General features: G+C 38.8%; 1 protein-coding gene across 1 annotated transcript in view; it reads right to left on the bottom strand.

The window, feature by feature from the left end:
• Nucleotides 1–1,786: 1,786 nt before the first annotated feature.
• PHEX (phosphate regulating endopeptidase X-linked) overlaps nt 1,787–13,225 on the bottom strand; it is a 198,178-nt gene continuing 186,739 nt past the window's right edge. Inside the window, exons 19-22 of the mRNA XM_068533165.1 lie at nt 11,093–11,158; nt 9,956–10,060; nt 5,807–5,883; nt 1,787–2,998 (exon numbers count right to left, since the gene is read on the bottom strand). Of these exons, the coding sequence (XP_068389266.1) occupies nt 2,896–2,998; nt 5,807–5,883; nt 9,956–10,060; nt 11,093–11,158 (351 nt within the window). The 3' untranslated portion in view covers nt 1,787–2,895. The remainder of the gene's footprint in view (nt 2,999–5,806; nt 5,884–9,955; nt 10,061–11,092; nt 11,159–13,225) is intronic.

The following is a 13,225-nucleotide window of genomic DNA, read 5'->3' as shown; positions in this document are numbered from 1 at the left end:
CCTGACTCTGGGATACTTGAGAAGCAATTTCAAACCTCTCCACTGCTCTGGCACAAGCATAACCTGTGCGGCAAGCCATAGTTCCTAGTTGCTTCTTAGTGATGCTCCAAGGCTAAATGAGATAAAATTTATGTGCTGTGCTTGCAGCTCCATTGAGGAAAGGCACTGAGTAAACTCAAGGATAATTTATGAATCCTGAGCTTGCAGTAGTCACTTCCAAGTCCATCTCATAAACGGAAAAAAAAATGGAAATAGGAGGCCAATGCTGTGTGGTTGGTTAAAAAACTCAGGAAACTTCGGGCAACGATGATAAGCCCAAACAAGATCATTTTATATACATAAGACCCTTGACTAATCCAGGAGAATCTCCCAAAAAAACCTAATTCCTTCCATTGCCCAGACAATAGTTCACTGGCAGAACATCTGGTATATGAATCAGAGAAGTTTGTTCTGGCAGTCCTAGTCTGAGATCCAATATCTAATTTCCTTTTAATTTAGCATAATTATTTTTGTAAAACTTTATGGCTCTACTCCAGTGGATGTGCTTGGCAAGGACTGCCAAAAGCCTGTGCTCTCTTCAGAGTCACATTCTTAGGCCAGCTTCTCCCTACTTTTTCTCCCTCCCTTCCAGTTGCATTTTACCTTCCTCCCTCTACCACTTAATCAGTGTCTGATTCTTTTATACTAATCTGTATTGAAGAGAAGGGACAATAAGAATGTACTCTGAAAATTTAAATATGAGCATGTATTTGGAAATTCAATCTACTAGAATATTGTTCCAGCTAGTAGTGATGATTTGGGCTGCTCTGAGTTTGTTTTAATAACAGCCATCCTATCTACAGCTTTCAGTGTAGATGAGTTACATCAGGTAAAGTTAGTCAGGACAAAGTAGCCACATCATTCAGAAACTGTGAGGGCCCCAACTGTTCCCCAACCAGTTTTCCTAAACCATTAAGTGACTGAACGAGTCCCATTTCCAAACTCATAATTCTATGCTTTTATCAAACACTTTCTCTGACCTGCAGGAATGTGTTTATTGGGAATTTAAAAAGAGAAATCTAGAAGGAAAATGCTATTCATATAGGCCTTAAAAATCTCAGCTGATTTTAAATGTCCAGATACAGGAAAAAAAAACAAGGAGAATCTTCTAAGTCTAAACCAAATCAGAATGATTCCTCTGGAGAAAAGACACAGTAACTGCTTGTTTTCAAAATACAAACTAAGGTCACATTAAGCCATGGTTAAGGAGGAAAAGGTAGCTGCTCTTCAGGAGTCTATCTATTCAGAGAGGAGGAAGTCAAGGGGAAAATCACTCTCCTCTGACTGACGCAGTGTAATTGTTTTCCTCATGACGGTGCCCCTGCAGTTTTCTCCCTTCTTAAGTTCCCATGGTTACAAAAGGACATGGCACACACTTTTATATATATATATATATATATATATATATATATATATATATATTTTAAATGACAAATCCCAGGGATGTAAAATGGCTTCCTGTGGTTAGCCTGATTTTGTCATTTTGCTTCCGAGATTTTCCTATCGGCCTACTTAACCTAGAACCACAGGTACAAGGAATAATGTGAAGGGGGGATGGCTATTTTAAGAAACCGAAAATGCCAGGTAACCACTTGAAGGCCGTTACAATTTTATCCTCCACACACGCTCTCTAATGAGAGACGGAGCAGTTCACTCGAAAGGACAGAGCTCTGACGATCACAAACGTAACGCTGCTCTTTCTTACAGACTCTTCAGAAGAAGACTTGAAGAGTAAAAATTATGTTTCTTTGGACTATGAAGGGAGTTTTCAATTCAATCAACAGATTCTAAAATGTCTTTAATCAAGAAATTTTTCAAAAAGGTTTTTTAAAAGAGAGGTAACTTGAACTGAGCCACTTCGCGCCCTCCTCAATGTGGGGTTTGTCCTTTTGCACTAAAGGGGAAGGAAAGCCATACATTCCCAATGGGGAATTAGAAAATCATTTTCTCGATGCCTACTCATTTCAGAAACAGGAGAATGCACATATATGAGGATAACAAGACCACCAGGAATTGGACTGAAGAGAAGTATCCAGCAGACGACATAATCGCCAAGGTGTGGGCAGACTAGATCAAATTTTGGAGATGTCATTTCTTAGTGTCCCCGCTGTTGCGTGACTAGGCGTTTTGGCTTCTTCTGGGACTTACAGATACAACCTTGTCTTTCTATTTGATGAACTCAAACCTTTACCAAGCAGCCCTTCTGCCAGCTTTGCTCATGCTGACTTGAACAGGGCAATAAGCTACACCAGATACAAGCCGTGAGGCATGTTTCCATGCCAAGAGACTCCAAAGCTGAAGGCAAGAACTTCATCAAATATTGTAAAATGAGGATTCAACATATTTCTAATCTAACTACCTTAGAGTTAATCAATGCTACGTAATGACGATGTGTGAAATCTCACAGTGCGCTCCACAGTGCAGAAAGACCTCCCGGGTATCCTCGCACATGTCCACATCACTGAGGGCTGCAAGTGTTAATAGGCTGAATTTTCTTCTGGATACGTTCTACTTAGGGCCCCTGCAAAGCTGTAGATTAAAATGATACGTACCACTTAGCTGTGGCTTACACACTAAAATGGACAACAGCAACAATTCAGCAGACAGCATTTTAACAAAAGCAGCCTAGGGACTTATTTTTGTTGGTTTGGTTTTCTAAAGAAACATACTTGATTCGATTTTTTATATTCCATTTTTTTAAGCCTTACAACTCTGAATAGATACTGTTTAGATCTAAGCAATACCCAAGTAATGAAGATGCGTCAAAAGTAAACATCCTCAGGGGAACACAGGCCTAAAGCAGTAGGTGATGAGCACGGCACAACTCTCTCAGGATGGCATAAACCAACAGTCCAGCTACCAGAGTCGGCAGGAGTCCGTGCCTCTGTTCATCGTGGAATTGGATGGACAGTTAAAAGCCTTCTGGAATTCTTCAAAGTTGCTAACTGCACCATTGACCCTGAAAAAGATATGTCAAAGTCCATGTCATTTAATTCTTACAAATCAACAGGTTCTGGATAAAACTGTATCAATATATTGCTTGATATGATGTTGCATTCATTTAATCTGTTTACAGGGAGATAACTGAAGCCCAAAACGGTTAAGTAAATTTCCAAAGAAATTAACAGAGCCGAGACTAGAACCAGACAAATGCTATTAATCTTCAAAATATCTTCAAATTTCTATAAACTGTAGGATCTACAATTCCTATAAATTGTATATAGGGTCATATATTCCTATAAATTTACAAGTTCCTACAAACTATAAGATTTACCAATACTTAGCTTTTCAAACTATTTTTTAATTTAACTTTTTAAGGAAGATATAACTGATAGAGAGTATACGCATTTAAAATGTAAAGCTCATTGAGTTCACATGTATACACCCATGTTACTACCACCCAGATCAAGACATGGGATATTTCCAGCACCTAGAAGGCTCCCTTGTGTGCCCTAACAGTAGCACCTCCAAGCATAACTACTAGTCTGACCACAGATTAGTTCTGCCTGTTTTTTAACTTCACATGAGTGGATCACATAGTATGCACTCTTTTGCCTCTGACTTCTTTCATTCAGTATTATGTCTGCTAAGATTCATCCATGTTGTTGCTATCTTTAAATTACCTTTTTTTAAAAAAAAACATTTTATTTATTTATTTATTTGGCTGCTCAGGGTCTTAGTTACAGCACACGGGATCTTCACTGCCGCGTGCAGGATCTTCAGTTGCGGCATGCGGGATCTTTAGTTGTCGCATGCGAACTCTTAGCTGCGGCATGTGGGAGCTAGTTCCCTGACCAGGGATCAAACCCGGGCCCCCTGCATTGGGAGCACGGAGTCTTAGCCACTGGACCACCAGGGAAGTCCCTAAATTATCTTTAAAGAACTCTTTCAATCTACAAAAACACTTTCTATAAACTCCTATTATGTTTGAAGGCTCATATTTACCTAGAATTTGGTTTATGCAACCGTAAACTAATGAATGGTGTCTAGCTGTTATTGATGAGTAATGCTTTACTGGAGTTAGCTCCAAAATCTGGTGTTCTTGCAAGTTCCCTGACTGCAGTAAAGACTGCGGATTCCTACTCAGCACTTTGATTCTAACTGCCTTTTGGAAGTGGTATTTCCATTGTGTGATTTCTGCTGCACTCAAAATCTACAGTTACCGCAGAGATCACTAACAAGCCAGGAAAAAACCTCCCCCCTCATCTATTTCTTACCCGACTGCATGTTCAAAAGGCTGACTAAGAGACAGCATTCTCGGCCACTGACTGTTTCTTCCCTAATGACTTTGTTCCCTATGGGCATTTGAATGAATATAATGGCCTGTATCCCCAAATTCCCATAACCTCTTGTGTTTTAGCTGGGATGTATGGGGGAGGGATGCAGGTTTCATAGTATGATTCACCCTGGGCAAGTGTTAAGGATAGAATTTAGCTGACAATCAGTAAGTATACCCTGCAAATTATCAGCTAAAATCCAACATTACAGGCAACTAGTTAGTAAAAGGAAATTAGTTTTTAAAAACTTATCTGTTGAGTAATTAATCCACTGTGTGGTTTCATCTGCACCATTTGTCAGTGGAATCAAATTTTAGTCCATTAGAGACTGTCAGCATTCTTGACAGTTTAGCCCAGTGGGGGAGAATTTCTAACACAATGATTAGATTTTTATGCTACTGGGTAATTTATAGTCAATTTCTGAAGCATTTCTAAGGCAAGGCTTTGGGAATAAGACTTTAAAACATAGGAGAAATTTTAGAAGACTTTCCTGCAATATGCTAATGGATTCATTTAAACATTAAATATAAAGATATCCAGATGTAATATTTTCTAAGCAAAGAACAAATAAATACAAATTATTACAGTTTCTTGCATTTACTATTATAACTCTGTCCCCTACTATAGAAAATTTCCCTCAAACTATGCTAGAAACCTAGCATGGGTTAAGTAATATTAACCTTAATTTTATTTTTACTTAATATTTTATACATTCTGACAATTAAATAAGATTGTAATTCATAATTCTTTTCCCTTCATATATAAGCAATTGTTTCAAAATATGACTCAAACTAAAAGCCAAAATGTAGAGCTTTTGCCTCTAGATATGAATTACAATAGCTAAATATCACCATATATCCTCCTTTGTGTTCAGAGCTATTCAGAAAGTGGGCACTCATTCATGTCTGTTGGTTGGCTGCATGAAAGAACGAGAGGCATTAAATAGGATATTCTACAACACAGATTAAACCAGAGCTCTAGGTGTTTTAAGCCACAGTGCATAAGATCTCATCCTTATCTAAGAAAAGAGACTTTTTTGGCTCATGTTTCTAAAAAGTAGGCAGTTGGATAAATCAAACATGCCAGTTTACTGAGCACCTGTGGTGTGCTCATGGCACCCATGGATTGCTGCCTTTCAAAAATTGGAAGATAATAAATGGGAATTAATACTAAAGCTATGACTTGGATTCTAAATTACCTTTGGAGTCTTGTACAATCTCATAGATCTCTTGATACTAGAGGTGTGTACAAAAGCCTACTACAGAAATTTAGGTGAGAGAATGCTGACTAAACCAGCTTCCTACTAATTAAAGAAAAGATGCTTAGTTTCTGTTTGGCCAGATTTTTGTTTTGGTCTGTGAAATGGAGCTATCACTGTTCACAATGCAGGCTTTGGTCAGATCACCTATTTTAGAGCCCTGGGATGGCTGGGTAGGGGAGGAGATGGAGATGCACAGTTAAAAACTAGTGTCACCCATGTGCCTGTTTACCTAAACTGAGGGGGGCTGTGAGCACCAACTTGGATTTGTTCTCGGGCAGCTTCTGGTCTGTAGGAATTGCACCTCACCTAGAAGAGAAAACATCCCGATAATTATGTTTCCATTTCAATTACACATTTTCTACTGCCTTAACTGCTCCAAAGTATACTGAAGAGTAATTTTAGACTCAACGGATGACGAGCAGTTTTAGTAGATCAGATAAAACCTTCATCAGTAGTAACATCTATTATTCCAATCCCCAGAGTAGAAAGTTTTATCACTGTGAATACTTGCAGAATTTGAGTAAATTAAGAGAGGTTTCCAAACAAATGCTTTAAATCAAGAGAATAGCATATGTGTCCAGGAATCAACCAATGTGTTCATTCAGTTAACATAATGCTTGGAATAGCCCTTATCAAATTTAACCACATTCGTTTGAATCAATAAAATGAATCAATCATCCATTACTGAATATGGTCATGAGAAGGAAGTATTTTGCACCCTGGGTGCTTTGTCTGTTTCATCCTGGTTCAGGCCTCGGATAGGAGGACACTGCTGCATCTCCTTTGAAGTTAGGCATGGCTATGCTATATGACTTGCTCTGACCAATGAAACGTGAGCAGAAGTGATATATGTCACTTCCTGGCAGAAGCTTTAAAAATCTGGCAGAAGTTTTAAGAGTATTAAGAATAATTTAAGATGCTACAATTAAGGGCCAGTGCACATTTCCTCATATTTCTTCCCTATTCCTGTTGTGACCACGGAAGCACATGTGGAGATAAAGACCCCCAAACCCAGGTCCTTGAGTAGTAACTATGAGCAGAGCCCCACTGCTGACCCATGTTGGACATGGAGCATGAACAAGAAAAAAAACTTTTCCTTGCACTGTCTGTTCGTGTACCCTAACCTACTTAGTCCTGATTTGAACTGTCTTGAAATATGATATAGCTTGAAGTATGAATAGAATTAGGAAACATGAATATGATGGGGGGAATTCCAAGTGGAGGAGAAAATGGAAACAAAGACATATCTGAGAGAAGAAAAAGCAAGACAGTCAGCTTGGCTGGACCGTGTGGTGCCTGTGGGCAGCAAGGGGAGACCAGGGGAGGGTGAGGATAGGGCCAGATATCCGAAGTCCTGAGCAAGAGGCTACAGTGTTTAGACTATATTTAAACATTGGTTTTGAGCACAAAGGTGATAAAAAAATATATTTTTAAAAGATTTATCTGGCAGGGGTATAGTAGTAGGAGGAAATGAGAGAGTAGTTTGAAGATTATTTATGGGCCCCAGGAAGGTTCCCCATGAATGTCTACTAAATAAGTCGCAATGAGAAGAGAGAGAAGAAGGATAAGAAGAATATCGGAGGAAAAACTGACAGGTCACAGAAACTACAGGGATACAGGAAGCAGCAAAGGTGATACAATGCTATTGCTTTATTGCTTTTGATGAAGATAAACCATCCGTCACTGTGGTTCTGAATTTGACTTTGAAGATGTTTTTATAATGGGAGCACTTAACTTCCTCAGAAGCTAGCTAAGGTGAAGTTGTTTCTCACAATTTTACCTCACTTTTTCGTATGTTATTTCCTCTTACATTCTTACATTATTATATAGTATTGTCTTTGCTTCATATATCATTTATGAGATTTCTAAAAACGCATTTTTGTTCTTACTGTTTTCCTAGTATCTTCTCAGGAGAGAAAATAATTTTACTCCTTATAAGCAGACTTGTTTCAATGTACAAAAGGTTGAAAATCTCCTCAATCCGCCAGTAGGAAAAGCTCCAAGATAAGTTTCTCATTAGTAATATAAAATATCTTGTCATTTTTTTCTTAATCTCTTTAAAGTAAGTCATATATAGTTTGAAATTTTATTTGGAGATATTTCAAAACTATGACTGTAACGTTGATATCAGTTAATTTACTTCATCTACTAAGATGGACCTTAAGTTAGTAAGTAAGAACCTAAATAAGAACTGACAGACCTTGTACTTTGTCCTCTAGAGTAGAGGACAGCAAACATTTTCTGTAAGGGACAGATAATAAATATTTTAGGCTTTGCAGATCATAAGTCTCTGTTTTAACTACTCAACTCTGCCACTGTAGCACAAAAACAGCCACAGACAATGTGTAAAGTATAGAGCATGGCTGTTTTCCAATAAAACATTATTTACAAAAATAGACAGCAGGCAACATATGGCTCACGGGTTCTAGTTTGCGAATCCCTGCTCTAGAAAGTTCTAACTATATCTGTGTGCTTATTTTAGATATCTGACCCAGTACTGACCCGAAAGAAAGTCTCCTTAATTGAACTGTGTTAATCTCAGCCTTTTCAAGCAATTTGTCTAAAAATGTCAAGTGTCTTCAATATACCCAGCCTCTTTGCTGGATGCTACGGAGATAAGTAAGAAGTGTATGAAGATACACTAGCTATGAAGATAAAAGTAAAAGTCTTTTACATTTTGATAACAATTAAGTATTCAACTGCATGGTAATGAAAATAAGTGCAAAGGAGTTGGAGATTTCTTTTTAACGAGAACTGGAGTCCTTGGGGAAGTTTGTGGAAGATGTGGAGGAGGTGGAACTTGACATGGATCCTGAAAGGTAAAGATGGAATTGAATAATCTGAGAGGGAGGAGTACGAAGGGGGTCGTCACTCTGTAGAAGGAAAATCAAAAGCAAAACCACAGGGACAATAATGAGCATGACATTGTGCGGTGGAAATGAGGACACCTGCCGGCTAAGTGTGAGTCTGGTGGAGCTATGGGAATTTAGAGCTGGTTGGGTAGAGTTGGATAAGACCGAGGAGAACTTTGAAAGGTGTTCGGTCTCAATGTGGTGGGCACTTGGGAGCCACTGCAGTTCCTTCGGCAGGTCAGTAATGAAATAAAAATGCTATTTCAGTGGCATGTAAGACAGACAGTGGTAGAAAGATGCCAAAGTCAGGAAAACATGCCATAAGGCTGTTGGGATAATCCAGAGTAGACGAGATCGAGGCCGACAGTCTATAGATGACGAAATAGGGTAATGGGGAGAAAGGGAGGCTGAATCTGAAGAGCAGTTAAAAGGATGAAACATCAGCTTTTGGGACACATGTCACAAAAATGAGGATAGGTAAATCAAATAAGACCTAAGAATCCAGGTTTCCTAACCAGGAAGACCCAAAGACTGAGGGTGAGGGTGTGCTGATAGAAGTGAGAAAACTAAAAAGGAAAGTCACTTTGTTGTTGACTCCACTTTTGCTGACGTCAGGTTGATAAATGATCATTTATTTAGTGTTGTCATGTCAGCTTTAAGAAATAAAGACCCCAGACAGATGAGAATTCTTTAGCCAGAGTCAACCGAAGAAGACATGGAAATGAATGAGCTTACTGAGGCGTGAACGAAAAGAGGAACAGGAAGTTGTACTGATGAAAACTCTTGCCTAGTTTTGAGCATACAGATACAGATTTGCCCACTGTGAGGCCATGCATCAGAACCGTCATCAACCCATCCCAGACTTGTTTGAAAATGAGGCCTACATATTGTGACATAAACCAGTGCAATAACCGAATAACAAAGAACAACTGGCACTTGCCTCATTGGCCAGATACTCAAACTCAGAATTGTGCCTTATTTAGGGCACATCTTTCAATTTCTGCTCAGAGAGCCCATTAAACTCACAAAAGGGTGACATGACTCTCCTTGCCTTTGTTGTTGTTGTTTTCAGCTCTAGTAGTCTTCACATGTTCATTTGGCAGTTGGGAACATAGCCTTGAGGGTCCCCCACAGGTTGAGAGTGGTGGGGTAAAGTCAGCAAATGAGGTAAAGGAGGAGAAATGCAGGAAACCACAGGGCCAAGAAAGCCAAAGAATGAGTCACTAGAAATGGTTACAAATAGTATCAAATACATTAAGAAGTCAGGGTATACTAAAAATCAAGTGAGTTACCACAAGGCTGGTAACCCACTTGATAAAAAATACCAATAAATCTTGATTCAATCAGTTAATTAATTATGTCTCACAGAACATGAAGGTGAAATTTGTCCAGAAAATAAGCAGCAAGATAAGATTTCAGCTGAAATCAAAGTTATGCCGTTAAACTTTTGTTCCAAACCTTTGATCTAGGGAGCAAGCCAAAGTCCCACATTTCATCTTTGATGCCCCTTCCTTGGTCTTACTCACTTGAGCATAACTCAGGAAGAAAAGCTGGTTGTTCGTGAATTCAATGCCAGGTAGGAGAGGCTCCTCAACCCCCTGCCTCTGGTCATTTATCCATTTCCTGTAAGCCTGGGGAGAGAAGTAGAAGAGATGATCTGCTGCAATAATGGCTTTTCTCTTTTCTCAGCCAGTGCAGAGATATTAAATATATCCTCCACCATGTGCAAAATGTATCCTATCAAGTTTTCCTTTAAGAAAACAAACACCTGGAAATGCAAGTCAACGTTGTATTGCTTAACAGTGAAGCAGGTTCACCTGCAAAAAGATCTTTCACTCAATAGATACCAAAGCAGCTGGGCCAAAGTGGGCACATGTTAAATAACGCCCCCCTTCCCCCAAAAAGCTTTTCTTTCTATTCCTACCAGGGAACAAACAAATCTAACACAATGGCAAGCCGTATGGAAATAAATTTTGGGGCCAATCTATGGGCAATCTTTTTTTAATTTTGCCAGGTAAGAGGGAAAACTATAATCTTCAATCATCATCATTTTATAAAATAAAGTATATTTTCACTAGAATAGAGGAAAGATATAACCTCAAAATAACAGTTTGGTCTTTACACTGAATGCATTTAGCTTTATGAATGTCTTTCTACATCATCCTCATGTGTCTTGTTTAACCATGGACCAGTGGATGATAAAAACATTATTATGGACTCTTACCTGGCCCACTATATGAGAACCCCTAGCCTCTGACCGTAATTTAGAAGTTTGGTACTTTAAGAGAAAATTATAAGGAGGGCTACAGAGACTGCACTCAAGAAAACACCTACGAACCTAGCCCTGAGATTTCTGTAGCATGTTTTAATATTACACTGAATGTACCTTCTGAAAACTATCCTTTAAATACATGATTCCTAATAACAAATATTACTTTTAGGGTGACTTTACTCCCCAAAAAGGAAAAAGAAAGAAATGCAGCTCTATTCATATAATAGAATATCATAGAGTCAATGGGGAAATATAATTCAATTTACAGAAATTCACAGAATTTACAGAACTCTAACTCCTCAAGAAAATGTCTGTGGTGTGAATTGAGGTGCACCCGTATGGTATTTTATAGTTTAATTTTTAAAATCACAGCAAATGTTGCAGTGCGTACCCTAAAAGCTTGTCGCAGACCTCCATTATCGGCAATATTTTCTCCCAGGGTCCTCTTCCCCTTCACCTAACAAAAAGAAAAAGAAAAGGAAAAAAAGAGTGTTTGACAGCCAACTGTCATTCAGCAAGAGGCATAAATATGATAGCAAGAGAAAGTGCCATATTTTAAAGAGAAACTTGCATTCAATAAATCAGAGGTAGTCATAACATATTGTGAGATGGCAAACTAACCCCAGCAAGGTGCTCCTGAACATAATTTCTGTTTTATTATGCTACACATTTCTTTCTCACCCACCTCTCTATTCTCACCAATCTAGCCAGCTCTAATAAAATGTTAACATGTTCTGAGTGACTCTGGTTAAATGGGGAAAAAATAGAAATATCAACATACAGATTACTTTCTCTGATTAACTCACCTAATTTGAGTATTCTTTTCAGTGGGCTTTATGTTTCCAAAAATCTACCATCCACACGGGAGCAAGGTTTTAAGACCAACCATTACCATTTTACCTTCAGCAAATTCCATGAAAAATTAAAAAGAGGATAGTTCTCATGGGGAACAAAAATCCAACAGAAGTAGTGCAGACCACAAGGTCAAGGCTTGCAATATGTATGACAACCAGCCAAGCACAGCAAAGAAATTCTTCCAAACATTTGAAGATTGTTTCTAAAACCCTTAAATAGGCTAGGACAAAAAAATATTCTAAACCAAGATGGCCCACAAGCCAAATTCCAACCTCCTGCTTGTTTTTCTACAGGCTGCAAGGTAAGCCTGGATTTAACATTTTTCAACAATTGGGGAGAAAATAGAAAGAAGGATAATATCTTGTGGCATGTGAAAATTATACAAAGTTCAAATTTCAGTGTCCATAATTCAAGTTTTATTGGAACACAGGCACATTCATTCAAGTATGTATTGTCTGTGGCTGTTTCCTTCCCACAGTGGCAGAGTTGAGTAGTTGCAACAGAGACCTTACAACTCACAAAGCCTAAATTATTTACTACCTGGCCCTTTACAGAAAAAGTTTGCCAATCCCTGCATCAGAGACAAAATAATGCCCTATAATAATAAAGATGTCTATGTCATAAAAAAAAAATTACTGTGAAAATATTACTTTATGTGGCAAAAGGGACATTTAAAATATGATTAAATTAAGGATCCTGAGCTGGAGACATTAGCCTACATTATCCAGGTGAGTTCAATGTAATTACAAGGGTCTGTACAAATAGAGGAAAAGGAAGTTAGGAGAGTGAGTGTGTCAGAGTGATGCAACGTGAGGAGACTTGACCAATCATTGCTGGCTTTGAAAAAGAAAGGGGCCAGGAGTCAAGGAATGTGGGCAGCCTCTAAAAGCTAGAAAAGGCAAGGAAAGAGATTCTCTCCTACAGCAGCTAGAAAGGAAAGCGGCCCTGGTGACACCTTGACTCTAGCTCACTGAGACCTGAGTCAGAAATACAGAACTGTAAAATAATAAATCTGTGTTGTTTCAAGTCACTAAGTTTGTGGTGATTTGTTATAGCAGCAACAGGAAACTAATACACATTGTTCTAAACTTTCAAGCCACCGATGCTACCAACTCTTTATTTTTAAGCTAGCCCAATCCCCCAGGTATCAAGCAATACCAATGAATAAAAACAAATCTTCAGAAAATATTAATCTCTGTAATCACCCAGGATCCTCCTAGCTTCAGTCTCCAAAAGTTACCACTCCTGCTTTACATACCTTCTTTCTTTTATTACAGTCCTACGAGGTAAGTGCTATTATCACCATCCTTGCTTAACAAATGAGGAACCTAAAGCTGAGAGTGTGTCGCAGATGTCATTGGTGCTGCACCAGATCCCCTTTTCTACCGGGACTGTGAACCCAGTCCTGCAACTGCTAGTGGCTCAGGAAGATTAAGCTTAGCTTAGGGGAATCCCCTCACCTGGAGCTTGCTGGGAGGTGATACCCCCACCTCTCAGTAACTGACTGATGTGCAGTTAGAATAGCCCAGCCCCCTATCCCAGGCTGAACAATTTCTGTGATGCAATTCATGCTCCAGAATCCTCTATGGGATCAGACTGAGGCTAAACTTCTGAAACCAACAGGTCTTCCTCGCCACCTTACAGGTTTCTCCTGAAACTACTTCTGCAA

This window comes from Eschrichtius robustus, chromosome X (assembly GCF_028021215.1).
Source record: "Eschrichtius robustus isolate mEscRob2 chromosome X, mEscRob2.pri, whole genome shotgun sequence".
In the NCBI taxonomy this organism is placed as follows: Eukaryota; Metazoa; Chordata; class Mammalia; order Artiodactyla; family Eschrichtiidae; genus Eschrichtius; species Eschrichtius robustus.
Note: the sequence above shows the minus strand (reverse complement) of the source record. Positions and strands in the feature narration are given on the sequence as shown.